This window comes from Cenococcum geophilum (genome assembly GCF_001692895.1).
Source record: "Cenococcum geophilum 1.58 unplaced genomic scaffold K441scaffold_25, whole genome shotgun sequence".
NCBI classification, from domain to species: Eukaryota; Fungi; Ascomycota; class Dothideomycetes; order Gloniales; family Gloniaceae; genus Cenococcum; species Cenococcum geophilum.
In genome coordinates, this window is record NW_027137583.1 from 979,350 (window position 1) to 1,003,900 (window position 24,551).

Here is a 24,551-nt window from a genome sequence, read left to right on the forward strand (position 1 = left end):
TGCTTCCAAACAACCCGCTGAATCATATCAAACCCTGGGAAAGACGGTAGAAGATGTAGGTCGGCATAATGAGCTGGATGGAGAGCAGATAGCTGCACCAGGGGAAGGCAAGGTCAGAGGTGTAGTGGAAGGAGAAGACGGACGAAAAGGTGCGAGTGGACAGCAAGATGATCTGACAGCGGACATTGAGAGGTACGTTGTAAAGATAAGGAGTATTTCAGACTTTCGAATAAGTCCTCTATTAAAATGGCAGTGCCTCTGCCCGTATACTGCTCTACTACGTCCTTGTATTCGTATATAGTAGGGCACACGTGCTGCGTATATACGTGGCTTAATATATTACCTAATTCCTTTTCGAATACCACCAATCTACCTTTTCTACATAAGGATATCGTCCCTTGTATTATCTAGGAGCTATAGCCACGGAACTTAGGGAAGCAGTAGCTACCTAAGTACTTCTCCTCTGGCTGTTAAGTTACGTATACCTTTCTAAAGCCTCCCGCTGAGAAGGATAGGACGTCGACCTAGGTACTTTCTTGGTGTCTTGGAGCACAATTGAAAAGCTTTATAGACGGTTGAATATGGAAGCTTTAAGGACGATGCGATCGTGCAGTAACGTCGACGTCCAAATCGATATAACGAGAAGATCTGAAGACGTTCTCTATAGGTAAGGTGCATCCCTAGAGGCCTATATGGATTGGGCGACGCATACAACGAGTTCCGGAGGGGGAGGGGGGGGGGGCCTCGATTTTGACGAACGAGAGACGGCATACCCTAATTCTATCATCGCAGGAGTCATTTGCAGGGGCTATATACTGTACGTTTGGCTTCTCGAAGGTTCTGCAGCTTTATAAATATAGGTGGCGAATTTGTGTAATAAATCCTCTATAATACGCACGGGTGCTAATAGGGGGGCGTCTGCTCCCCTTGTATGTGTCTTATGCCGCAATTTCTTGTAATAGGCCCATTAACCTTATTAAGTGGAATAGAAGACTAAATTAATCCATCTAATTATATTAACGCCTCTTTTACGTTATATCGTTACAGAAGAAATCTAGAATAAAGGTATCCAGATAAACGCCACCGTAAAAGTTGTTGAGAAATAAAAATCCGCTTCGGTTAGTAGTTGGGCACCACCACAAAACCCACGCTTTTATAGCTTTTATACAGCTTCCTTTCACCTCTTCCTCTAACCCAAAAAAACACCTATCCACCTCCTTAAACAAACGTGGATACTAACATCTCTAGAGTTACTAGTACCAAACCTTCACCAACATGCTCGCGGACCCCATCAGTAAATCCTCTCCTCGTAACCTTGTGGCTCCTTACGCCATCCCCCAGACACCTAAGCCTCTTAATGCTGGGTAACGAACGAGCTAGAGAGATTAGAAGGCCCCAAGCCCCAAGCCCTCCCATAAGCTATAATAACCACATCTACCGTAATATTTCTCCGAAAATAATGGAACCAATTACTCTAATAGAAGGGATTGTATAAGCAAACTAAATAATACTAGCCATTGCTAGGGAATATTGCAAATTGTGTGATCCGTCGGAGGCATATAACTCCATAATGGCCTTGTTTAGTGGAAATAGTATTGCTCACGGCTTCCTTGGAACTATAGGCCTTCAACCCAATTCAGGATGTGTCTTCCGCTCGTGGTTAAGCCTAGCATCCTTTCTTTTAAAGGCCTTTTCGCATCCATGACTGGCGCGGGGGAATTCACACGAAACTTTATCTGAAATTCCATGTGTGGTTCTTATGTGGCGCCAAATATTGAAGGAGGAAGAGGCCGTCGCTTCATGTGTTTCAGTAGCTAATGTGTCAATACTATAATAGGAAGAAAGCTGAGCAAGCTCCGGCCCGAGAGGCGATGAAACAGCAACGTGAGAAGATCGTCGACGATGGAGGTGCGTTGGGACTGCGAGGGGGACCTGCGAATCTAGTGGGTAAAGACAACTGTCTAAATACCTCAGATTGAGTAAACCATTTGTAATCAGTGGGGGCTTTTAGGAGAAAGAATCCGAGGATATGAACAGCCGTGAGCGAAAATTCTGGCTGTACTTATTCTGCAAAGATTGAACGATACCTATGCAGATTGCATCAGTAGATGAGTGAGGGCAGAAATTCTATTTCCGTCTCGATTTCTTGATTCATTGGTTCTTCGAAGCGATGTTGACCTAAAAGCTTTCCAAATCCAAACATGCTTCCTCATTTAAGACTTTGTGAATCGGGAACGTCTTTCAAGTTAGACATCTCTAAAGAGGTCTGTAGCTTTTGCTCCCATTAAGCCACTCTTTCCTTTGGCAGGACTTGAGGCCATGCAAAAACGAACAATCTGCCAATATCCTGGCTTCCTGTGGAACCCCTTAGGTGGAGCTAGTGCCTGGGCAATCCGAAACGTAGCCCTTATCTCTTGGATATACGATAATACAACTCCGTCGCTATGCAATAGAACAAAACAAAAAGATACAAACCCTGTGTGGCTTCAATCACCGGTGGAATTTCCGTTCGTTTCGATAGACTCCATGGTGTGTCCGTTTGTCTCTTTGAGGGCGTCAAGCTTCACAGATCGTTGCTGAGTCCGCAAAACCCATTCTTGGATGGTCTCGACTGGGCCTCCTTCGATCCTGACTGGCCTTGCTTCTGCGGGCTGGCCAAGTACTGTCCCTTGATATCTTGACTCAACGCCTGTTTTGCTGTGCTTCTTCATCAGAGCTGTAGAACACTTGTCAGCGTTTCTGTCCCCTCGACCACTGTGACTTAGTCTCCCCAGCACGACGCATTGACAGGTTGGGAAAGTGTACATACCAGTCAGATAGTCTTCTAAATCCCCTCTGCCCTCCATATCTGTGGCTTCTGTAGTCCTCTGAGCTTCTAAGCCTGCGATTCTTCGAATCTCGGCATTCTGTGCTCCGCGTACCCAATCTACAAACTCCCTCACATCCCGCGTGTCCTCCTCGTCCCGCCTCATCCTTTCTTTAGCTCTGAGGCCATTTCTTTCGGGATATTCTTCTAGAGGCTTTCTTAGCGCTTCCTTCCACGCTTCCTCGGCAGCTGTTAAAGAGGGTGTTAACAGGCCGCAGTCCTGCAGAGCCATCCGCACATCTGTGATGTCAGGTTCCAGGGTGTTGTGATTGCAGTAAGCGTTTGTGGCTGTTCGTGAGGCCAGAAGCAAGAGGTAACGGGCAGTGATATCGGCTAAGGTGTCAATTACAGAAGGTCGTGCGGAGTGAAAGCCGGCAGCACGAAGGATATGAAGAATTGCTGGGCGTAGGAGAGAGTTGTGGAGCGTGTTAGCGGACATGGTCGGGAATTGGGCAGTCCTCAGCGGATGCGCTGCGAAGGATGGAGCGGTATAGGTAGTGACAGCGGATATAAATGCTTTCGCGTTCACCTTGCCGCGACATTCACCGCCGGATTCTGCCGTGCCTTTGTTCGCGCATTCCATCCAAGGGTCTCAACTCCAGTTCAGCTCCAGTTCACCGTTCACTGTACTTGACCTTCGCAGGTACGATTTAGCGCATTTACTCACCCGTATCCACCTAAACCGACAGCATTTCTCGTACCTTCTATCCTATCAAATCTCATAAAATGGTGAAGTTCAAGCCTCTCAAACCACCCACACCGGCCGCCGACACACCTCCCGTACCTGAAGCCTCATCATCGAACCCAAAGCTTAAATTCAAGTTCCGAAATTCGGCAGCATCTTCTCAAACTCCTGAATCATCCCAAGCCCCTGAAGAGGCTACAGCAGATGCAGCGCCGCCTGTGAAGCAAAAGCGCAAATATACTAAAAGACCCAAACCCGTGGACGAGAATGGACAGCCCATAGCCCCCCCTCCTAAGCAGGCCTCTAAAGCAACCAAAAAGCGAGCGCGAGATGAGAACGATGAGGAAACGTCGCCCGCAAAACGGAAAACCAAGGATACAGGGTCTCAGTCTGTTAACGGATCCAGTGCGCTTAGCGTTACAGGTCCTACACAACCTTTATTGCCTACACCAGCTCCGCAAAAGCTGAAGCTGAAAGCCAGAACATCAGGATCTGCCCTTCAGATCAAAGTCAAGCACGTTGGGAGACCGCCCCCAAGACCCCTAGGCGTAGGCTACGATAGTGAAGCCGAGGACGCCGAGATTGATCCAGCCATCGAATCTCAATTTATCCTACGTATGCGGCCTGGACCTGATTGCGAACTCCTGAGACGTGCTATTGAAGAGAAGAAAATTGGCTTGCCAGAACGCGAAGGCGGTTTTGGTGTACACTTTCGTTTCTTCGACAAAGAGGCACGTCGGTCAGTGGTGATCATTAAAGGACGAATGTACGCAGCTGCAATGGTTGATTTGCCGTGCGTTATTGAAGCTATGAAAAGTTGGAATAAGCGCGACTGGGTTAAGAGCGCGGATGTTTGTCAGATGCTACTTGTGTTGGGTGTTGTTCAGAATGAAGAGCAAGCGAAGAATTTCCCGTTGCCGAAGGAGGTAGACAAATTTTCGCACCAATACGCTCATGAAGGAGGTAGACAAATTTTCGCACCAATACGCTCATGAAGGAGGTAGACAAATTTTCGCACCAATACGCTCATGGACTAACGCCGCCTATGCATTGGGTGAGAAAGAGGCGGTTTAGGCAGCGTATGAGCTACCGTAGGATTGAGGAGGTTGAGACTGAGGTTGATAAACTTCTGGCAGCGGATGAAGAAGCGAGAGAAGCGGGTGGTGAATCGACCTATCAGATCCTGAACCCCGATCACCTTGATGGTTCGGAGTCTTCTGAAGATGAAGACGAAATGGACTATGAAGTCGAGGACGCGGAGGGTTATGAAGAAGAGGATGACGACGCAGATGAGATGGCGAGACTCATGGAACAAGAACTGGGCGCCGCTGATGATGAGCCTATACCTTTTACAACTTCTCACGATGTCGCTATGCATGCTATTGGTGCTGACGTTGCTAGTGCTATACCCACAACTGAAACTCCTGCGTCTACATCTGCTGCAGAGACCGAGTCAGAAGTTGATGATGATGCTGATGCTGAATCAGAGGAGGGTATTGATGAAGATGCTTTAGCAGCACAGCAAGAAGTAGCGCAGCAAAGGGAAGAGATAGCGGATTTGGAGAAGGAGATCGCAAATGCAATGGTACAATATGAGCAACAGCCAAATCCTCTATTGAAGCAGAGGATCATGGCCAAGATCAAGAGTTTGCGGAACGATCTAGATCTGAAAAAGGCAAGCTTAGGAGACGATGTTGATTGAACGTTGGTTAGAGGTGCTTCGCAAGATCATCCGAAAGTAACTGTACGACTAAAGCTCTAGATTTTAGCTGCAATTATTGTAGTTTAAGAGGCCTCGTAGATGAGACGTATCAAAAGGCGCAAGCTAGATACTAAAAATCACGTTCGATTATCCCTTGACCAAGGAGTAAGTGGTCCGTGCATGAACACTAGTTTTAAAACAACGCGTGCACCTAATTACCTACTATAATGCCTTCTGATTGTGCTAGAATTAATATAGATCTTATTTAGCCTACTTGGTATTGGGCACTTATATTTAGCGATTTAACTCCTAAAATTAGGCGTGTATATTAAATTACTATAAAATCAAAAGCTTTATATTTTTCAGAACGGGCGTTAAATTCAGCTCGATTGATTGGCTAGTTCTAACCGTTGGACGCGATTTGGTCAAGGGATATTGCTACGCTCAAAATATCCCTTAACCCGTTAGCGTCCAACGAGAAGTGGTCCATGCGCGAACACCAGTTTCAAAATAACGCGTGCACCTAATCGAAAGCTTCGTATTTCTTAGTACGGGCGTTAAATTCAGCTCAATTGATTGGCTAGCTCTTATCGATAACCGTTGGACGCGAATTAACGGGTTAAGGGATAGTGACACCCTCAATTCTTTCGCCTTGTGTACAGTACGGGTTATAACAGCATGCTCCTACCTTTGGTATAAATTCCTTGATCCTGCTTGATTACCAGCCCCTAATTTGTTTTGAAATTTACAATTTGCTTCCTTTCTCTCCAATCACGTTCAAAAAGGCCTCATGTACATGCTCTGTCAAATCTCCTGCTTGTAAACTTCTCCCTTTCTCCTTAAATGCCAGCCTTGAGCATTCTCTTGTCACAGCACTCCCTCCATATGCTGCTAGTGCTAGGGTCTCCGCAGGACTCAAATCTCCTTCATGGTCCCATATCTTATCTAGATACGCTTTGCGATATGCTAGTAATGTTGCCAGACTCCCTGTTAAAGTATCACCTTGCCCACCACTCCGTTTCAACCCGCCTTCGCCTTCGGAGACGAGTGTGTGTGTTCCGTTGCTGATATAGTCTTTCGCACCCTTCTGTATGATCGTAACACCTCCAAACGCCTTCGCTAGTTTTGCGCACAATTCCGTTGGATCTCCTTCATTAATGTCTACTCCCTTCACCTTTGCTAGTCTCCCAAACTCGACAACATTCGGTGTAAGTATACACTCTGTACACCCATCTACCAGCTCTGGCCGCGTCTGCGCAAGAAATAGCCCATCTGCATCCAGCACGAACGGAATACCTCTCTTCCGAGCTTCCTGGATGACTCTCGCACATGTGTCTTGCATAAGCTTATCACGCCCAAGCCCGGGACCTATCACGATGACATGTAGACGCGAAAGCATGCCGATGACCTCTGTGGCGACGCTGTCGGCGGACTCGGAGGATGCAAGGTTTTTAGATTGACGCATATACGGGTGCACCATTAAGTTAGGGGAATAAGTTTTTATTACAGCACCAGCGTCTAGTTCGCAAATTACGTGACTCTAAAATTGAGAGAGGCGGATAAGCTCGAGCTTCTACGCTTCGGGGTGGAGGGGACTTTATAGGGTGAGGAGATGGTGATATACCATGTCACAACCTAGCTTTGCGGAGGCCATGGCGGAGAAGTAGGGTGCGCCGGTATAATCTTCGCTACCTCCTATGACGGCTACACGGCCCAATTGACCTGTAGTTGTTGTTAGGAGTTGGTATTCGGTATGAGGATTGAATTTGTAATGTTCCTGCCTTTGTGGAAGCTTTCCAGCATGGGTGGTATCATTTTGTATACTTTCCCAAGGATTTCTTTCCTCGTAGCATTGGCCATTGTGAAAAAGCCAGCAAAGACAGATAGGATTGATAGGAAGTTTCAGTCCAGAGCTGTGTGTCTGGAGGAAAGTTGATATTTGGATACCGGCTAATAGTTTCCCTTACGCGAGCTCCTACCTACTGAGTATGAGGTCATGGCGAGAGTCATGGCGGGGCATGTAAGCGTCACACTAAAATGGTCTACACGAGAGCGATAGCGGCCACGCCACATACATGTATATGTAACAGTAGTTGATACTTCAAAGTACATATATCAAATTATACAGCAGGCTATCATCTGAATGCTCTCAGAGAATCGCCAATTTTAATGTCTTTGCTACCAATACCTAGCAAACGCCACTAACAATGGACATGTACGACGCCTACAGCTCTCTGCTCCGAAATCCAAGTCATAACGCCATATGCAGAATGTAAATCATCTCAGTCGAGAATTGCTTTCAGCCTGAGCTTTTGGAACTGCGTTTTCTATCCTTAGCCATTCGCCGTTGAATGCATTGATAAGCCAACTGCTCAATTCTGCAAAACAAATTAGCTTCTGTGATGCTTGTTGGACATCGGTGGTACTTACTGTCGTATACTATTCTATTTGCATTGTGAAAGTAGATGCTGTGGTCCGAGTCGGGGAACACATGAACATCGTAATTCTCGACGCCTGCCAAGTCAAGCTTGTCAAGCAATGTCAAGGAGTTCTGCATGTGAACGTTGTCGTCCGCAACTCCATGCATGACTAAGAACCTTACGTTCTTTGCGAGAGAAGCTACGTCCGAAATGGATGAGTTGTCGTAACCGTCAGGATTGTGTTGTGGAGTGTGCATATATCTTTCAGTGTAGATGGAATCTGAATTAGTAAGTCTGACGTCCGTTTCATATTTTAGAGTTGGTCAACTTACCATAAAATCTCCAATCAGTGACCGGTGCAACTGCCATGCCATATTTAAAGGTCTCTCCTCCATCCAGCTCTAAAGTCTTGAGCGTCATGAAACCGCCATAGCTCCAGCCCCAAATAGCAATTCTTTCTTCGTCGACATAATTTTTCTTTGCCCATATCTTAGCTGTTGCAATCTGGTCATAGGCTTCGTAGTAACCAATATTGCCGCGAACAATGCAGCGCAAATCGCGGCCCAGAAAACCACTTCCACGTCCATCGACCGTAACGACGATATATTCAAGGCTAGAGGCAATATATGCCTGAAAGTCGACGTGGAATTTCTTCTCGACCATCTGCGATCCAGGTCCATTGTAAAGATAGAAAAGTACTGGGTATTTCTTCTTGGGATTGAAGTGTGGTGGCCTGCGCTCGACGACATTAAGCTCGAAGCCATCAACCTTTACAGTTTGATAAATCAGTATAGGAAGCTCGTGCTCTCTTGCAAGTTTATCGAGAGCCTTGTTGTCTTCTAATGTCACCTCGTAATGGTCTTTGTTGCTCGGAGTACTGATAACTTTTTGCCAGGGGATGCCAGGTCCATTGTAAGTTAACAAAACATAACCCCCTCCCGTAGAGAATGAGGCGTCGTAGTAGCCTTCCTTGCTAGTATCTGTGATTGCTTCGAGCCCCGTGCCATCCAAATTGACGCGGTACGCATGCCTTTGAATAGAACTCTCTTTAGTTCCTATGAAATAAACTAGATTGTTTTTGAGGTCCACCACAGACGGCGCGTCCGCTACTTCCCACTTGCCCGAAGTGAGGAGGATAGGATTTGGGTTGTCTAGAGGTGTAAAGTACCCAAGATGATCATATCCCTCATGAATAACCGTGTCAATGTAACCATCGTGCATTCGTCCATCGCCTGGGTCTGATGGGATGAATGTTGTCTGTTCGGAGACTTCGAACCAACCTCCATCAAGGGCGTTGACATCAACGGTCCTGACGGTCTTACCCGAGCGGCGCTCCACGTCCATAAGAACAACCTTGAGAAGGTCACTCTCCCGATTCGTTTCCCGTACAATAACCTGTTTGCTGCGACCTGCCCAGATTATTTCAGTAATAAGTCGATCCGCATCCATGAAGTCATCCTCAATCTTGACCGAAAATACTTCATTCTTCGCGACGTCATAGAACTGCAAAGTGACAGTCGGATTGGGTGCACCAGCTTTAGGATACTTGATATCACGGACTTCGGGGTAGTTCTCTTCTCCTGGTTTTGGCTTCTTGCCGCTTGGCCTCGAGAGGAAGTATTGTACGGGAAACGTCGGCACAGCAGACTCATCAGTACGAAGAAAGGCTATGTATTCTCCATCTTCTGACCACCATGTCGCACTATTACCCCCAAAAACTTCTTCCTCGTAGACCCAATCCGGGACACCGTTGAAGAGCTCTGAACCTCCGTCTTTTGTGATCTGAATCACAGACTCGGAATCCAGCTTGCGTAGGAACATGTTGTTATCTCTTGTGAACACGATGGCATCGGAACTTGGTGACCAAGAAGCGAGTTGCACCCTGGCGTTCGGGTTTGTTGGGTCTAATGCTTCGGCGGTTTGTGTTGCAACATCAAATATCCAATAGAGTCCGGTGAAGGAATGCCTCCAGTTCTTCTCTCTTTCTGACATGACCAGCACCTTCTTGAAATCCGCGCTGGGCCAGACGTCGCCAGAATATACGAATTTCGACCCAGCGAAGAAGCTTCCAGATTTCATTAAAGTGATCTTGCTGGCCGAAGACGGCTCATCATCTCGGTTCCGTATATCTTCTACAACAAGGTAATCTTTCCCAGCAGAGCCACCCTTCTCCAGTAGCAAACCGTCCTCTCCCTCTGGTCCTGCGATCCATGAGACGCTTTGCCTTCTAGCGCTCCATGCACCAGCCATAACTTGATCTAGTGTCACTTTCTTCCCCGATCCTCTAGAGGAAGTTGCGAGAGGGTCGTGTGGCTTTGTTGATGCATGCTTGTAGCTTCCTCCTAGCAGGAATGTCGCCAGAGCAAGTCCCCAACCAATTGCGCATATTATCCCGAGTATCCATAAAAGCCGGCGCGCTTTCTTATCCACAGGCTTAATGCCTTGAAACAGTCCATCCTCGACATCGAAGTCCTCCTCTTGTTGAGCCCCCTTCCTGTGATCGTCCTTATATTTCTCTTGGGGTCCTGAACTAAACGCATTGTCGTTGATATGCTCTAAGACGAGAGATGTTGTCGAGACGGATGAAACCGACTCGTTAGGGTCATCTTGAGAAGACCGAGACAATATCTCCTCCCTGGTAAGGGGCTGAGTCTCTTCGTCGTTCACGGGACGCTCCCTCGGCATAATGGGGTAGTGTTATGTAGGGCTCCTAGGACCGGAGATCATGATAAGGTAGAACACGAAAAGTAGTTGCAATATAAAGGTTACCTTGGCTTTATAAAACATAAACTTTAGAGTGTACCGAGCTCTAAAAGTTGTGTGTGCAAAAAATGAAGATGGATAGGTTGTCAGCACTGTCAACATCGGCTCTGCGGCTGAGGTTCGGACTTTCGCTTGAAGCTTGAGCTCCAGCCACATGCTTTGTTCGCTGAGCAAACCAATTTATTCAAGCTATTGAGAACCAGGTATGGAACAATGAACCAAGCCTTTCTTGTGAGATTACCGTCATATGTCACAAGTTTTACCCTGCTTTCGCCACAGGTAGGCATATCGATGATTATAAATTTTATCCAACGTATCACACGGCGTGATGTAGTATACACCGTTCAACGGGAGAACAGTCCTGCGCACCTACGCCATGATACAGGAAGCTTGTTAACACCAAATCTAGGCAGAAGTAACTTCCCTAAAGTTAGAAAACAGTGGACTGTCAATATATTAAATTACTTGTGGAACCCCACAGTTCTATTTAAGCCACAAGAGGCCTAGCAAAGTTGATGTCAGTATCGAGTCTCATCAGTGGCTTGATGTTGCTTACCCAAGGTAATCCTGTTGAACATCTAATTAGTTAAATGGTTAAATGAGAATGTTAAATGTGTTACATACTTCCTTCATTGTAGCGACACCGTACATCCGATCCATCTCAGAGCGTAGCCCTTTAATTTTGATACGAATCTGTGTTCCCTTCTCAATCACTTGTTCGGCGTTGTCTGTCCACTGAGGAGGGGTGGCATTTGCATCGAATTTAATCTCTGAAGGTATCATCTAAGGGTTTTATGAGCAAATACTGTAAAATTCCCGGGGCCTTGAGACTCACCCCTCTGCCAACGAAAGCTTGGAGAGAGCCACAGTCAACGAAGAATCCAGCGCGAATGACAGATGTCACAACGCCATCCACCTAACTGGTTGTCAGTAAAAGACCGCTTGGCCGTATTGAGACTTGATGCTTACGATCTCCCCTCGAAATGGTCTCCATACCACAGCCTTGTAGTGAACAATATACTCAGCATAGCCTGTCCCCGGGACCACCTGACCATCCGATATTTCGAACGAGTCTAATATGCAAACTATTGTGTATTTGCCAGTATTTGAGCCCTCTTCTTTGGTTAAAAGCTCTCTATGAATGTGCGAACGGATCAGAGGACCGAAGTAGGATGGATGTAACTGGATGGTTTTCTCAAGCTCGTAGAGGAAGAACATGGCGGCGGTATGTCACTGAAGTTTTGCGAAATTGCAAAGCTGAATGGATTTGATGAGCGGGAAAAGTTTGGCTGCAAGTATGGCTACAAAACTGAATGGCTCAGAGTGCCTCCGCGATTGCTGAAGACCTGGTGAAAACTAAGCACGCCAAAGGGATTCTGGCGCGTTTTGTCGTCGTGAAAATTGTATCCGCTTGGTCTGCTCCGTATGTCTTAACATGCAGGTTCCTATCAGATATCAAATGAATGTATGCGCGCGCAGCTCAGATGCCAGCCCAAAGACAAGAGCCCTGCTCCACAACACGAATGTCAGCGTCCAGTCTGGTTGTCCATATGCGCTTGTGCGGATCTCCAAGCGACCTTTCGCAAAGCGACTCGCGATGGCTGTCTCTGTAAGAAAGTGCCCAGACTATGCACAGAGAGAGAGCTTCGAGCGGTCGTTCAAGCTATAGTAGATTTGGAAAGACGCGATCGAAGGTTGGGCGTGGCACTGCGAAGTGCTGTAGCGTATGAAAAAAAAAAGGAGGGTCGGAGCGAATTTCGCCGGATCATGTGAAGGTCAGGCCAAATGGTCGTGACGTTGCAACCTTTCTTAACTAATTGCTCACCGATTTTGCGGGGAAGCCCGTTCTACAACCCATACCCGCCCTCTTTGTCTTGCTTCTTGCAGCCGTCAAAGAATGACCTTGGCTGCTTGACGGAACTGACTAAGCTGTTCTTTGTCTGTTCCTACACCATCGCTCCGTCAGCATGGCACTCAACCTTGAGAAACAGCTCGTCTTTGTATGTGCTTGGCTATAGTGACAGTGATATCAGAAACTGACTTGCACAGTATGGAGCATATCATCACAACCCGGTGAGCAGCACAACAGCGGTCGCACCCTGTCCTGCGCACTCCGACTGACAGATTTCGATTAAAAAAGGTCAATATTGGAATACACATTACATGTGTGCCGATGATATTAATAACCTCACTCCTCTTTGTAAGCCGTGACTTCCCTAGGTTGGAGGTGCTGCTAATGATTCTTACTAGGCTACAAATACTCCTTCCATTCCGCTTCCGTCCGTGATATCTGTGCCAACCCTTCCTTTAAATCTCGGTACGATCACAGCAATCCTCTACTCGACCCTCTATATCCTGATGGAGCCTGTGGCTGGAGGATTAATTACGCCGCTGATAATCGGAGGTACTGCATATGCGAACCATCTGACATCAACATACGGTGCCACGGCAAACTACTGGGCATTAGCATTGTTTGTATTTTCCTGGATAGCGCAGTTCTTGGGGCATGGAGTGTTTGAAGGGAGAGCACCTACTTTACTCGACAACCTTGTTCAAGCTCTCTTTCTAGCGCCCTTTTTTGTGTGGTTTGAAGTTCTATTTTACTTTGGCTATCGACCAGAATTGAAGAGCCGGCTCGACAAGGCTATTGAACAAGAAATCAAGAAATACAGAGAGGGAAAGGAGAAGAGCAGGGATGGAACAGCCAATGGAGCAAAGAAGACATCATAGCTGGATTCTTGCGTTCTTCACGTGCAATATTCTGGAAAGAAATAATGGAGGCGGAGGATATGATTGTGGCAGCACATAGGCTAACACCTAATCCTTCTCTAGCGAACGGAAGTAAACCGGCATTAGTTAGGAGTGTTGGATGTGATATTGGTCAAGATGCCGTACGACATCCGTCTTTCTTCACAATTTCAACGTTACATTTCAATAATGGTCAAATCGATAAAGGACTGAGCTGAGATTCTCCTTCAAGACGACGGAATCTCATTGAGGATTAATTCTCGGGGTGAGACCGAAGAAACTTGAGCGGATTTAATTGCCAGCACTAGAGTAAAACATGAATACTACAGATAGAGCGTATCCATGAATTTGCTCTTGCTCCCACTGGGTTGATATATGGTTCTGAAGTTAGTGAAAAATGTATGGGCCGCAGAGACTTGGCAGTCGGCTTAGTCATGCGAATCCGCTTGAGCGGGAAAGCCGACGACGAGATCTTTCTCTCCCACCCCGAGCTTCCATCTCTTGCCATAACAATCTCCCCTCTTTTCTCTCTGCGTCAATCTCAATTGATAGCAGAGCTATCCCAATAGCTTCTTGAGCACACAGCCATGTTCTCGAGAGCCATTCGCCAGTCGAGCCGCAGGGTCGCTGCAATCTCTGCCGGAGGCAGAATTGCGTCGGTAAGTTCATCTCATCTGGCTGCAATTGCTTTCATTCTCCATTTCGGTAATGTCTATAGCTCTGGTACCAGTCTGGCTACGACCATTGACTCGCAGCTGGAAGGTGCTTTGCTACTGGCGGCCGTCGCAATGGAAGGGGAGCTCTTCTCAATCGAGCACTGACGATTTTTCTTCGCGATGCAGACCCGAACAACACCGGTTGTCTTCAACACCACCTCAAAGCAGGTTCGAAGCTATGCTGCAGATGCCAAAGCTGCCCCGACCGAGGTTTCTTCTATTCTTGAGCAGAGAATTCGAGGTGTACAAGAGGAAGCTGGTCTTGCCGAGACCGGCCGCGTCCTCTCTGTCGGGTATGCGTAACAACACATTGGCATTTGTATCATGTTAGGGAAAGGAGTGAACTGACATTTACTATCTAGTGACGGTATTGCTCGTGTACATGGCATGAATAATGTCCAGGCTGAGGAGCTGGTAGAGTATGTCTCAATACGCCGATTTTCTTAATTCATCTAACCTACTAACCACAATGGATTAGGTTCGCATCTGGTGTCAAGGGCATGTGCATGAACTTGGAAGCTGGTCAGGTTGGTGTCGTACTTTTCGGTTCGGATCGATTGGTCAAGGAAGGCGAGACAGTTAAGCGGACTGGAGAGATTGTATGCTATACCCATAGGTCTGTACGTCTTGATTGTATCTACTAACACAGCTTCAGGTCGATGTCCCAGTTGGAATAGAGCTGCTTGGCCGTGTCGTCGACGCGCTTGGAAACCCCATCGATGGAAAGGGTCCCATTAAGACAACCGAGAAGCGCCGTGCCCAGCTCAAGGCTCCTGGTATCCTTCCCCGCCGTTCCGTCAACCAGCCTGTACAGACCGGCTTGAAGTCCGTCGATGCTATGGTTCCAATTGGACGTGGCCAGCGTGAACTTATCATCGGTGATCGTCAAACCGGCAAGACTGCTGTCGCCCTCGATACCATGCTGAACCAAAAGAGGTGGAACAACGGCAGCGACGAGACCAAGAAACTCTACTGCGTTTATGTCGCTGTTGGCCAGAAACGTTCCACTGTTGCTCAGCTGGTCAAGACCCTCGAAGAGAACGATGCAATGAAATATTCTATTATCGTTGCGGCCACCGCTTCCGAAGCCGCTCCTCTCCAGTACATCGCTCCTTTCACTGGTTGCTCTATGGGTGAATGGTTCCGTGACAACGGAAAGCATGCTGTCATCATCTATGATGATCTCTCCAAGCAAGCTGTTGCTTATCGTCAAATGTCTTTGTTGCTTCGTCGCCCTCCTGGGCGTGAGGCTTATCCCGGAGAGTAAGTTCCAACCAATAAAACTTGTCTTTGTCTACGATCACATATCTCTAATCTTTAAATAGTGTCTTCTACCTTCACTCTAGACTTCTCGAGCGTGCGGCTAAGATGAGCGACAAGCACGGCGGTGGTTCCTTGACCGCCCTTCCTATCATTGAAACACAGGGTGGTGACGTGTCTGCTTATATCCCAACCAACGTCATTTCCATTACTGATGGTCAGATCTTCTTGGAGGCCGAACTGTTCTACAAGGGTGTTCGACCAGCCATTAATGTCGGTCTCTCTGTGTCCCGTGTCGGTTCCGCTGCCCAGCTTAAGGCCATGAAACAAGTTGCCGGTAGCTTGAAGCTCTTCTTGGCTCAGTATCGTGAAGTTGCAGCCTTCGCTCAGTTCGGTTCTGATTTGGATGCCGCCACCAAGCAGACACTCAACCGTGGTGAGCGTTTGACTGAGCTCCTAAAGCAGAAGCAATACTCGCCTATGGCTGTCAATGAGATGGTTCCTCTCATCTTCGCTGGTGTCAACGGTATGCTTGACAACGTTCCCGTCAACAAGATTCTGCAATGGGAAGCCGACTTCTTGTCTCATCTCCGGAACAACGAGTCGGACCTTTTGGCCCAGATTGATCGGGAAGGCGCGCTTAGCAAGGACTTGGAAGCAAGATTGAGGGACGTTGTGGCAAGCTTCACCAAGGCCTTCGTGTAAATGGAGGTTATAGGAGTGGGTCCTCTTGTCTAGGTTTAGGGTAAAATGTGCTGATGGTCTTCCGCATAGATGTATAATAGAGAATGCGTGTCCTCCCATCAGCTGTCTCAATATGGAATTTGTTCAAGGCATGTCTACATGCAGCTTCAAAATCAAAGTCCTCTTGCATCTCAATCTCCTTTCATCAGCTGTTGATGCGCACCGCGGTTTTCTTGGTGGTAAAACGTAGATGCGGTGGTGAGGGCCTTGTATTTATCCTCAATTTTAGTTTCTTGGTTCATTTGTATATTTTTGCCGCGTGATCTAGGGTCGATATTACTGCGTGACCTTGTCCGGGACAACGCACCGCCGTACCATTCATTTACGAGGGTTACACATGCGTATCTGTGAATATGGGGGTTTTTTTTAAGGTATCCTTTTGCCTTAATCGTGCACTAACTCACCGGCATTATAGTTCACATTGATTATAATTTGCTGCGCACATTTAGCTATCACAGTCGGGTTATGAGCTATCGCCAAGAATCTGTCGCTTCATTACGAATTTTCTAAGCCAGAACTTGAAGAAATGCCACAAACCTTCAAACGCTTCTTGGAAAATATCAAAGCCCACTTCAACCGCAGAGTCCCTAACACAGGTAAGGACTGGGATAGCAGTATACCACATGATAATGTCAGGGTTGCAGATAAAGGCAAGAGCAGAGCAGAAAATACAGAAAGCGAGCGCAGGCTGGTGGTTATCCTTGAGTTAACCCACTTGGTAGATGATATGTTGTTAAACCCACGGCTTATGAGAAAACCGGTTCCTTTTAACCCAGATCTAAGTCGAATCTCTGAGGGCATGAATACGTCTCTAGGATTCGGTTACGGCTCTCATTTTATCTCTACGGATTTTGGTGGCAGCTCATGCCTAGATGGCAGGCCAGAATCTGGTAATAGACTACATTACACACAACAGCCAAACTTCAGTAATAGAGTCGACTTGTGCAACAGCTACGGGTCAATTATTGATCATAGACAAAATCCTTATTGCGATAGGAACCTTCATGACTCCCTAGGCCCTTCAAGCTTTCAGGAATACGCCGAAAATCCAGGTCAATTAAATGCAGGTGGAGTCTACACTGGTGCCGCCGTCAAACCCTTCAATTCCAGAGGCACACACCCAGCACCTCAAAAGCACTCTCGACACCGCGACTAAACTCATCTGCGCTCTCTGCATTGCAATCGACCAGCAGCGCGAGGATATCTCTACGCTTCGCCGTGAACTTGGTTGACTACTTTTTGCGGCATTTTCAGAACAAAGTTTTCAGCGCATAAAGAGGGCGTAAGGAATTAGGCTTGGCTATCCGATATACAAACAGGCCCACTTGATCTGGAATTAATAGCGTATTTCAAGAACCATGTTTACTAGCTGTTCCTGATTCTATATATAGAAAATTCAAACCCTAAACTTGAGTTGTTGCTAATCACCCTCACGTTACCCACATTGGATACAATGTGTTTACAGAATATTCATGATCTATCGCATAATCGATGTGCTATCAACAATGTTGCCTCTAGGTAATATACAACACGTTCATCTAGGATAGACTGCCCAATGGCCGTCGTGTGAAAAAGCAACACAATCGTAAACTCCCCGCTAATAACACGATCTAGATCCCACATACCCCGGCTCCGTAAACTATGCAATTACACCGCGAAAGTCATACCTCGCCAGATCCCCACTGTAAGACCAGGCACGTTCAAAAGCAGTCAATGAAGACCGAATAGCGTGGCTACTAGAAGGTGCGTTTCTTCTTCGCTGCAGCCGCGGCCATCCTTTCGAGGGTTTTCTTGCGTTCTGCTTTCTGGCGCCTCAACTCGTTTTCCTCCTTGAGGGCTTCTTCGTCTTCTTTTTTGGCAACAAGCAGTGCCTCTCGCTCTTCCTTCTCCACATCGAATATTCCAGCATCCATATCAGATGATGCGTCGGACTCGTACTCATCTTCTAAGTCAGCGTCCGAATAACTGGCGTATCCTGCGTAGCGGGTCCCTTTTTCTTTCGAAGGTTTGGCCTTTGCGGTTAGAGACGTGCTACGGCTTCGATCATAGCTCGAGCCTCTCTCGTATGCTGCGCCAGGCCTACGAGCTGGAGTTGAAGCAGAATTGCCATGTCTCATAGTGCCTTGGTAGGTTGATTCTGTGGTGGATTTAGGGCGCATGGTGCCTTGATAGCCAAGGTCTGCTGATTTCTTTCTGTCTTTGCCTGGATCACCAAGTTTGGAATGGGCAACTTCCAGGGCTTTAGAGTGGCTATTCGAACCCAATTTTCTATCCTTTCCCGAGACGTTTTTATGCTTAGCTTCTGCCTGGAGAGCTAGCCTTTCTTTCCTTGTCAACTTCTCAACCGACTGAGGCTTGACTATAGGGACTGCTGCTTTAGCCTCCTGAACTTCCTTAGCACGAGCCAACATTGCTGCGTATGATCCTGGCCTCGGGGTGGCAGAAGTTGCAGCAGAAGTCGTAGCAGACATTGCGGCAGATGTTGGGATGGCGGTTCCCGGCTCTGCTTTTACGGCAGGTTTATTAGCAACCTTGGGGGCATTCGTTCCGGTTGGTGTGGCTTTTGGTATAGTTTTAGATTGATTTGATGATGGCGTAGTGCCCGCAGCGGTCCCACGGTATGGTAGCGGATCCGTCGACGATGACTTGGATTTTGTCGCTTCAGATACGGCTGTGGGTCGAGAGGACCCATTCACACACTCCGACTTATTCGGCGCATCCCTACGCTGGACTTTCGCAGGAATATCATTTCCATAGCTTTCCGCCTTGCGCTTGGCTGGCAGGCCTGCTCCTGCTCCGTTCGCGCCTACTGTTTGACTCTGAGCCGGCCTCGGAGTTCTGGAGGATTGTGGTTGCGCGACGGCTGAAGGCGTTGACTGCGCGGCGACACTGGGGTCGATATCGGACAGAAGGGATGTGAGGAACTAGAGCAGATACTGTTAGCAGTAGTGACTCAGTACGTCGGGGCTTTGACTCACACTCATTTTCGCGTCACAGAAGTTGGACTGACTGAGGATCACCGGTCGTGTCGGTTTGATGGCAAATAGCTCATAATGCCCCTAGGCAATAGGAAAGTGGAGGGGGAAAGGAGGAGCGGTTGGCAGCGACGGGTTTAAATACCCTTGGCGGGTCAGTGAATCAAAGAAAGGAGGAAAGGTGGCGTAGAGATTTGGTGAGGTGAGAAGAGTCCTTTTGACAAGACCACGAACCGGGCAGTTACCCGGACGGAGCCTGCCACCTTTCGCTAAGACCACATGCGGTTAGCGCGGCCCACGACCAACTCGATATTCCACATTGAGCGCCCTACGAACTTTATGAATCATTAACCGACTCACACTCTCTCCTATAAAACCATCGCAGAGAACTCGAAGTCTCAGTCTCCGTGGTAACGGTTAAATCGATTGATTCTCCTGTTCCCCAACCCACATCAACGTACGTTTAACGACTTTTGAACCCTTCGTACCACCATGTTTGCGCAAAACCTGTTAGCACAAAGATTGACTGTATTCTAGAAAACCAAAATGAAGCATCTCGCAGCTTACCTCCTTCTCGGCCTTGGCGGAAACACCAACCCCTCTGCCTCCGATATCACTGAAGTCCTTGAATCTGTTGGCATCGAGGCCGACAGTGACCGCTTGAAAAAGCTCCTTAGTGAGCTCAAGGGCAAGGATTTGCAGGAGGTATGAGATATTATTGCTTCGTTTAGATGAGCGCATAGAGTTTGTATAAATCTTTGGGCATGGCTGATGTCTTGATATTTAGTTGATTGCTGAGGGCTCGACTAAGCTTGCCTCCGTGCCATCTGGTGGTTCAGGTGGTGCTCCAGGTGCTGCCGGTGGTGCTAGTGGCGCGGGGGCTGCTCCGGCTGAGGAGAAGAAGGAAGAGGAGAAGGAAGAAGAGAAGGAGGAGTCGGATGAAGATATGGGCTTCGGTCTCTTCGACTAAGCGTGTCGTTACGGTGTTCCGGTCAACAGATACTGGAAGGCTAGAAGACTTCGTATTCACAGGAACCATGTGGCATGACTTGGAGATTTGGGAGCAGTTGAGCGTGCTGTTGGTGAAATTGTGTCATTATTCAATCCAGCGTGATACTCATTGTAGAGCTTTCGCATGACAATTCACTCCAAATAAAACAGTCATACTCTTCCAATCACTCGTCCTGCGCATATTCTTGCACATTGAACATTGATTTCATTATAATTGTACCCGGCTATCACATGAAATATCTAAAATTTGTTTCCCCAAATATCCATATCCCAAATCGTAATGCCAAGACTTTTACTCGCCTAATTTCGTTGCCCACAACCTCCACCATCGACAACCTCCCTCCAAGCATTCGACCAACGACCATTGCACTGCAACTATCGAAGTCATTCCCATAGATACTTCGATCCCTTGAAATCATGGCTGACGAGACATACGTGAGTACTAGGCTACAGATTGGTTTTTGCGGTTGAAGAGCTAATATTGTCCAAAACAGAATGCCGAGGAGGCTGCTGGTACGTTTTTAACCTCTCGCACACTATCCGTCCTGATGGCCTCAATCCTGGCTATCAGTAACAAAATGAGAGTGGGGAGATCTACGAAAATACGGAAAAGCTGGTTATCATACAGGTGTAGAGCCCAGGCTGACGGTTATTACAACAGAGCTCAAGAAGAAGAGAGCCTTCCGGAAGTTTTCCTATCGTGGAGTCGACCTCGACCAGTATGTTTGCTCACCCGCCGGATACTCAGGGAGTCGTCTCGCCCGTGGAAAAGAATCAGTTAGCTGATTGAGCAATGGCAGACTCCTCGATCTCTCATCAGAAGAACTCCGCGATCTCGTTCACGCCCGTGCCCGCCGTCGGTTCAACAGGGGTCTGAAGCGCAAGCCCATGGGCCTCATTAAGAAGCTGCGAAAGTCGAAGCAGGAGGCAAAGCCGAACGAGAAGCCAGACCTTGTCAAGACCCACCTCCGTGATATGATTGTCGTGCCGGAGATGATTGGTAGTGTTATCGGAATTTACTCTGGCAAGGAATTCAACCAAGTCGAAATCAAACCGGAGATGGTTGGCCACTATCTGGGAGAATTCTCGATTTCATAGTATGTAACATTTTAACAAGTTATGTTGGTCATTGGCTAACATTTACCAGCAAGCCTGTCAAGCACGGAAGGCCGGGTATTGGTGCTACTCACTCTTCCCGTTTCATTCCTCTTAAGTAATTCCTTTGAGTTCTGGGCTGCATGGTTGCTTTGGCGGATGGAGACTATGTACTTCATAAAGAATGCATGAATCAATTGAATGCCTCTTTTGGCCAAAACCAATGCATGACACCCCATATTGAGGGGTTTCTGGTCGAAATTTTGTAACACGCCAACCCGATCTTATGCTTTAGAACAGCTGTCGTTCTTGTTCGACGAATCGTCGCCGGACATCTCGAAATTGACTGAAAAATGCACAACGGTCCTAGGACAGTTTCTTCTCTCTATTATATATGGTCCCAAATCCGGGGACCCTCTTTCTATTATATACCGGTCTAAATTTGGGACACCGACCCGACCAACGCCTGCGCTTTAAATAGCATCTGAGGGACCGGTTTTGGGACACTGCTATTCTTAGCTGAATTCCTTTCGATAGAACGTATAGTGGCTTAATCTCTTCTCCTCAATCTTTAATTAACAGCCAATTGCCTAGGACCGAACTTCCTACTATCGCACCTTACCGATGATAAATTTCACGTCAGAAAAGCGTAAAACACAGATTGACTTCAATGGACTGGGACTCAGTCCACGTCTTGAGACCGACGTCCTCGATCAAGCTACACAGACACCTGCAGGAAAAGAACACGGCCTTGGTAACCGTGAAAATCCCAAGCAAGATGCTGCGAAGACTTCGACCAGAAAGAGAAGCCTATCTCCAGAGGAAGGAGGGTTGGAGAAGCGCGCCGGCTTAAAGCCTCTCAGGCTTCCTGAAGTTGTCCGATCTGGCATCGGGGCACATGAGTATTTGAAAACAATGCATGGGTCTCCTTGGGAAACTCATGTGAAATTGTTTGATATCCGACTGGATGAAGATGATATATTCGTCACAGTAGCCGAGCGCCAAAATGCACAACACGGCACCTTAATATGGAAAGATCCTTTCTCAGACCTCGCCTTGGTGAGAAGTTTCTCGGGCCAAGGGATGAGGACAAGCTTCGACAGATTCGGCATACCAATATTATCTCTCCTATTGATCCTCTTGAAGTTTTCAGATTCGAAGGGAATTGTGTCGAACTGCCGCCTGCTGCCTACCCGGTAGCAATTTGTCGTCGTCAGCTTTGTCGTCAGCCTGTGATTCATGTCTACCTTTTTGCCACCTACCTCATGTATATATAGTCTACACACGAGCCCTTCTTTTATGACCTCATTTTCAGGTCGACAAATTGTTATGTCGCTTTCGAATACATGCAATACTCTCTCTACTACATCACCGGTAATCCTCTCCTTAATGAAATTCGATTGGCTGCAATAGTAGGGCAAGTAAGACCTCCCAGAACGGATTAACCCTCAATGAGTTACTAACTACGGCAGATACTCAATGGGCTCATGTATTTGGCATCGGAGGGCTTAGATGGTTCGTTGACTTGCTCAACCATACTTATTCATCCGTGTGGAGATGTGAAAATTGATTATTTCACCACTGATGCAAAAACAGCGAGGTAGGACTATGAGTTACGCCGATATAACAGCACCGAATCCCGATATATTAGAGCACTAGGCAAAGTTGTTGAGGAATTAATAAGCGGGTACCCTAAAGAAGATGAAGCTATTGGCGTCGATAATTTGCATCGTTGGCCCTCCTAACTCCAATACTGTTAACTTTCTCTCTACAACGGTTACTGCTATTTCACTGAATGAATTAATGAACGTATATTGGTGTATATTTCATTATGCTTGATCCAATACTCTCTAGCATCCGTTATTGCATTTACCTTGGTGGAAAGAACTGCTAATAGTATTGGTATCTTTTACCTCTATGGACACTATATACGCCGTAGGTATCCGACAAAGTAGACCATTTTCTTTGTCATATAAATTTCGGTAATTTAAATAGCTCGCAACGTATCTATACATCTCTGTCTACTAGCATTATACGAAGTAACACAGTATCTTTTATAGTCGGGCCCACTTGTACCGGACAGGATCCGCACAGTAACTCTTGGCAGTAACTTTACTATTAGGTACTACCTTATAACTTACTACCCTATTTCTTACTACTATCTTAGTTACCTACCCCTTAACTTGGCTACCGACTCGGTTACTACCTCAGCTACTAACTTAGTCTACTACCCCCTTTTTTATATATATATAGAGGCTCTAGAGCTATATTTAATAGATAAAGTTTTTATAAGTAACTAATCCGTCTAATAAGTATCGTAGTATATCGTATTTTAGTATATTAGGTATTTAGGTATATTAAGTATCCTAGTATATCGTGTTCTAGTATATTAGCAGAGGTTTGCAAATTACTACTCTTATAATAAGCTACGTAGCTATAAAAGATTTTAGCAGTTTTACGACTGCCTTATACCCATTCCCGGCAGCCCATAACAGCGGCGTTTAATAATAATAAGTATCCTTCAAATCTATATCCACCTTGCCCGTCTCTAGTAGCAGCTTTTTAACTACCTCGTGCTTATTCCTGGCAGCCCACTATAGCGGCATTCGACTATAGTAAGTATCCTTTAAGTTTATATTTACCTTACCCGTCTCTAGCAGTAGCTTTATAACTGCCTTGTGCTTATTCCTGACAGCCCATAATAGCGGCGTTAGACTATAGTAAGTATCCTTTAAGTCTATATCCACCTTACCTGTCTCTAGCAGCAGCTTTACAATTGCCTTGTGCCCATTCTTAGCAGCCTACAATAGTGGCGTTTGACTATAGAAAGTATCCTTCAAGTCCACATCCACCTTGCCCGTCTCTAGCAGCAGCTTTACAACTGCCTCGTGCCCATTCCCGGCAGCCCACGACAGCGGCGTTCTATGCCTAGTATTACTCGAGTCCACATCCACCTTGCCCGTCTCTAGCAGCAGCTTCACGGCTACCTCGTGCCCATTCTCGGCAGCCCACGACAGCGGCGTTTGACCATGCCTAGTATCCTTCAAGTCTACATTCACCTTGCCCGTCTCTAGCAGCAGTTTTACGACTGCCTCGTGCCTATTCCCGGCAGCCTACGACAGCGGCGTTCGACTATACCCGGTATCCTTCGAGTCCATATCCACCTTGCCCGTCTCTAGCAGCAGCTTTATAACTGCCTTGTGCCCATTTTCGGCAGCCTACGGCAGCGGCGTTTAACTATACCTAGTATCCTTCAAGTCCATATTCACCTTGCCCGTCTCTAGCAGCAGCTTCACGACTGCCTCGTGACCATTCCCGGCAGCCCGCGACAGCGGCGTTCGACCATACCTAGTATCCTTCAAGTCTATATCCACCTTGCCCGTCTCTAGCAGCAGTTTTACGACTGCCTCGTGCCCATTCCCGGCAGCCCACGACAGCGGCGTTCGACCATACCCGGTATCCTTCGAGTCCATATCCACCTTGCCCGTCTCTAGCAGCAGCTTTATAACTGCCTCGTGCCCATTCTCGGCAGCCCACGGCAGCGGCGTTTGACCATACCTAGTATC

General features: G+C 47.1%; 13 protein-coding genes across 13 annotated transcripts; 8 read left to right on the top strand and 5 right to left on the bottom strand.

The window, feature by feature from the left end:
- Positions 1-37: 37 nt before the first annotated feature.
- On the top strand, positions 38-1,979 carry K441DRAFT_564421 (uncharacterized protein; the record flags this gene model as incomplete). The annotated part of the gene is made up of 2 exons (XM_067643649.1): positions 38-192; positions 1,838-1,979. Coding segments are annotated over 2 exons (297 nt in total), but the record flags the coding sequence as incomplete, so codon positions are not given.
- Positions 1,980-2,486: 507 nt separating this feature from the next.
- Positions 2,487-3,305, bottom strand: K441DRAFT_678022 (uncharacterized protein; the record flags this gene model as incomplete). Its single annotated transcript, XM_067651126.1, has 2 exons — positions 2,487-2,716; positions 2,810-3,305. 2 exons carry the CDS (start codon positions 3,303-3,305, stop codon positions 2,487-2,489), a joined length of 726 nt encoding a protein of 241 aa, XP_067503237.1.
- A 170-nt stretch (positions 3,306-3,475) lies between these two features.
- Positions 3,476-5,394, top strand: K441DRAFT_637827 (uncharacterized protein). Its single transcript, XM_067646518.1, has 2 exons — positions 3,476-4,477; positions 4,552-5,394. Exons 1-2 carry the CDS (start codon positions 3,593-3,595, stop codon positions 5,251-5,253), a joined length of 1,587 nt encoding a protein of 528 aa, XP_067503238.1. The 5' UTR covers positions 3,476-3,592; the 3' UTR covers positions 5,254-5,394.
- Positions 5,395-5,803: 409 nt separating this feature from the next.
- On the bottom strand, positions 5,804-7,195 carry K441DRAFT_661110 (YjeF domain-containing protein). The gene is made up of 3 exons (XM_067648829.1): positions 7,035-7,195; positions 6,878-6,975; positions 5,804-6,793 (listed from the first exon to the last, which is right to left on the bottom strand). The coding sequence occupies exons 1-3, from the start codon at positions 7,111-7,113 to the stop codon at positions 5,999-6,001; spliced, it is 972 nt and encodes a 323-aa protein (XP_067503239.1). The 5' UTR covers positions 7,114-7,195; the 3' UTR covers positions 5,804-5,998.
- Positions 7,196-7,530: 335 nt separating this feature from the next.
- K441DRAFT_678025 (putative dipeptidyl-aminopeptidase B) lies at positions 7,531-10,358 on the bottom strand (the record flags this gene model as incomplete). The annotated part of the gene is made up of 3 exons (XM_067651127.1): positions 7,531-7,631; positions 7,684-7,953; positions 8,006-10,358. The coding sequence occupies 3 exons, from the start codon at positions 10,356-10,358 to the stop codon at positions 7,531-7,533; spliced, it is 2,724 nt and encodes a 907-aa protein (XP_067503240.1).
- A 145-nt stretch (positions 10,359-10,503) lies between these two features.
- Positions 10,504-11,071, top strand: K441DRAFT_135124 (uncharacterized protein). Its single transcript, XM_067640093.1, has one exon. It carries the CDS (start codon positions 10,650-10,652, stop codon positions 10,941-10,943), a length of 294 nt encoding a protein of 97 aa, XP_067503241.1. The 5' UTR covers positions 10,504-10,649; the 3' UTR covers positions 10,944-11,071.
- On the bottom strand, positions 11,031-11,654 carry K441DRAFT_564480 (DNA-directed RNA polymerase II 19 kDa polypeptide; the record flags this gene model as incomplete). The annotated part of the gene is made up of 3 exons (XM_067643651.1): positions 11,031-11,219; positions 11,272-11,352; positions 11,406-11,654. The coding sequence occupies 3 exons, from the start codon at positions 11,652-11,654 to the stop codon at positions 11,031-11,033; spliced, it is 519 nt and encodes a 172-aa protein (XP_067503242.1).
- Positions 11,655-12,260: 606 nt separating this feature from the next.
- On the top strand, positions 12,261-13,553 carry K441DRAFT_661112 (DUF962-domain-containing protein). Its single transcript, XM_067648830.1, has 4 exons — positions 12,261-12,436; positions 12,486-12,509; positions 12,577-12,636; positions 12,687-13,553. The coding sequence occupies exons 1-4, from the start codon at positions 12,404-12,406 to the stop codon at positions 13,164-13,166; spliced, it is 597 nt and encodes a 198-aa protein (XP_067503243.1). The 5' UTR covers positions 12,261-12,403; the 3' UTR covers positions 13,167-13,553.
- A 160-nt stretch (positions 13,554-13,713) lies between these two features.
- Positions 13,714-16,311, top strand: K441DRAFT_637836 (ATP synthase-like protein subunit alpha). Its single transcript, XM_067646519.1, has 6 exons — positions 13,714-13,843; positions 14,027-14,193; positions 14,263-14,319; positions 14,379-14,499; positions 14,556-15,163; positions 15,226-16,311. The coding sequence occupies exons 1-6, from the start codon at positions 13,772-13,774 to the stop codon at positions 15,863-15,865; spliced, it is 1,665 nt and encodes a 554-aa protein (XP_067503244.1). The 5' UTR covers positions 13,714-13,771; the 3' UTR covers positions 15,866-16,311.
- A 1,019-nt stretch (positions 16,312-17,330) lies between these two features.
- K441DRAFT_661113 (uncharacterized protein) lies at positions 17,331-19,056 on the bottom strand. Its single transcript, XM_067648831.1, has 2 exons — positions 18,883-19,056; positions 17,331-18,828 (listed from the first exon to the last, which is right to left on the bottom strand). The coding sequence occupies exons 1-2, from the start codon at positions 18,886-18,888 to the stop codon at positions 17,641-17,643; spliced, it is 1,194 nt and encodes a 397-aa protein (XP_067503245.1). The 5' UTR covers positions 18,889-19,056; the 3' UTR covers positions 17,331-17,640.
- Positions 19,057-19,253: 197 nt separating this feature from the next.
- K441DRAFT_661115 (ribosomal protein P2) lies at positions 19,254-20,040 on the top strand. Its single transcript, XM_067648832.1, has 3 exons — positions 19,254-19,336; positions 19,417-19,584; positions 19,667-20,040. The coding sequence occupies exons 2-3, from the start codon at positions 19,426-19,428 to the stop codon at positions 19,847-19,849; spliced, it is 342 nt and encodes a 113-aa protein (XP_067503246.1). The 5' UTR covers positions 19,254-19,336; positions 19,417-19,425; the 3' UTR covers positions 19,850-20,040.
- A 267-nt stretch (positions 20,041-20,307) lies between these two features.
- Positions 20,308-21,107, top strand: K441DRAFT_678031 (40S ribosomal uS19 domain-containing protein; the record flags this gene model as incomplete). Its single annotated transcript, XM_067651128.1, has 5 exons — positions 20,308-20,325; positions 20,385-20,403; positions 20,519-20,609; positions 20,691-20,987; positions 21,038-21,107. 5 exons carry the CDS (start codon positions 20,308-20,310, stop codon positions 21,105-21,107), a joined length of 495 nt encoding a protein of 164 aa, XP_067503247.1.
- Positions 21,108-21,331: 224 nt separating this feature from the next.
- K441DRAFT_135281 (uncharacterized protein) lies at positions 21,332-22,495 on the top strand. Its single transcript, XM_067640094.1, has 3 exons — positions 21,332-21,525; positions 21,580-22,406; positions 22,458-22,495. Exon 2 carries the CDS (start codon positions 21,610-21,612, stop codon positions 22,183-22,185), a length of 576 nt encoding a protein of 191 aa, XP_067503248.1. The 5' UTR covers positions 21,332-21,525; positions 21,580-21,609; the 3' UTR covers positions 22,186-22,406; positions 22,458-22,495.
- Positions 22,496-24,551: the final 2,056 nt, after the last annotated feature.

Bases quoted from the DNA above. Each gene is read 5' to 3' on its own strand.
- K441DRAFT_637827 (XM_067646518.1), top strand. From the start codon at position 3,593: ATGGTGAAGTTCAAGCCTCTCAAACCACCCACACCGGCCGCCGACACA. The intron at 4,478-4,551 runs GTAGACAAATTT...CTCATGAAGGAG, and splicing joins ATTTCCCGTTGCCGAAGGAG to GTAGACAAATTTTCGCACCA.
- K441DRAFT_661110 (XM_067648829.1), bottom strand. From the start codon at position 7,113: ATGGCCAATGCTACGAGGAAAGAAATCCTTGGGAAAGTATACAAAATG. The intron at 6,976-7,034 runs GCAGGAACATTA...CAACAACTACAG, and splicing joins GCTGGAAAGCTTCCACAAAG to GTCAATTGGGCCGTGTAGCC. The intron at 6,794-6,877 runs GTATATCACCAT...TCTCAATTTTAG, and splicing joins CAAAGCTAGGTTGTGACATG to AGTCACGTAATTTGCGAACT.
- K441DRAFT_135124 (XM_067640093.1), top strand. From the start codon at position 10,650: ATGAACCAAGCCTTTCTTGTGAGATTACCGTCATATGTCACAAGTTTT.
- K441DRAFT_661112 (XM_067648830.1), top strand. From the start codon at position 12,404: ATGGCACTCAACCTTGAGAAACAGCTCGTCTTT. The intron at 12,437-12,485 runs GTATGTGCTTGG...TGACTTGCACAG, and splicing joins TTGAGAAACAGCTCGTCTTT to TATGGAGCATATCATCACAA. The intron at 12,510-12,576 runs GTGAGCAGCACA...CGATTAAAAAAG, and splicing joins GAGCATATCATCACAACCCG to GTCAATATTGGAATACACAT.
- K441DRAFT_637836 (XM_067646519.1), top strand. From the start codon at position 13,772: ATGTTCTCGAGAGCCATTCGCCAGTCGAGCCGCAGGGTCGCTGCAATC. The intron at 14,194-14,262 runs GTATGCGTAACA...TTTACTATCTAG, and splicing joins GGCCGCGTCCTCTCTGTCGG to TGACGGTATTGCTCGTGTAC. The intron at 15,164-15,225 runs GTAAGTTCCAAC...ATCTTTAAATAG, and splicing joins CGTGAGGCTTATCCCGGAGA to TGTCTTCTACCTTCACTCTA.
- K441DRAFT_661115 (XM_067648832.1), top strand. From the start codon at position 19,426: ATGAAGCATCTCGCAGCTTACCTCCTTCTCGGCCTTGGCGGAAACACC. The intron at 19,585-19,666 runs GTATGAGATATT...CTTGATATTTAG, and splicing joins AGGGCAAGGATTTGCAGGAG to TTGATTGCTGAGGGCTCGAC.
- K441DRAFT_135281 (XM_067640094.1), top strand. From the start codon at position 21,610: ATGATAAATTTCACGTCAGAAAAGCGTAAAACACAGATTGACTTCAAT.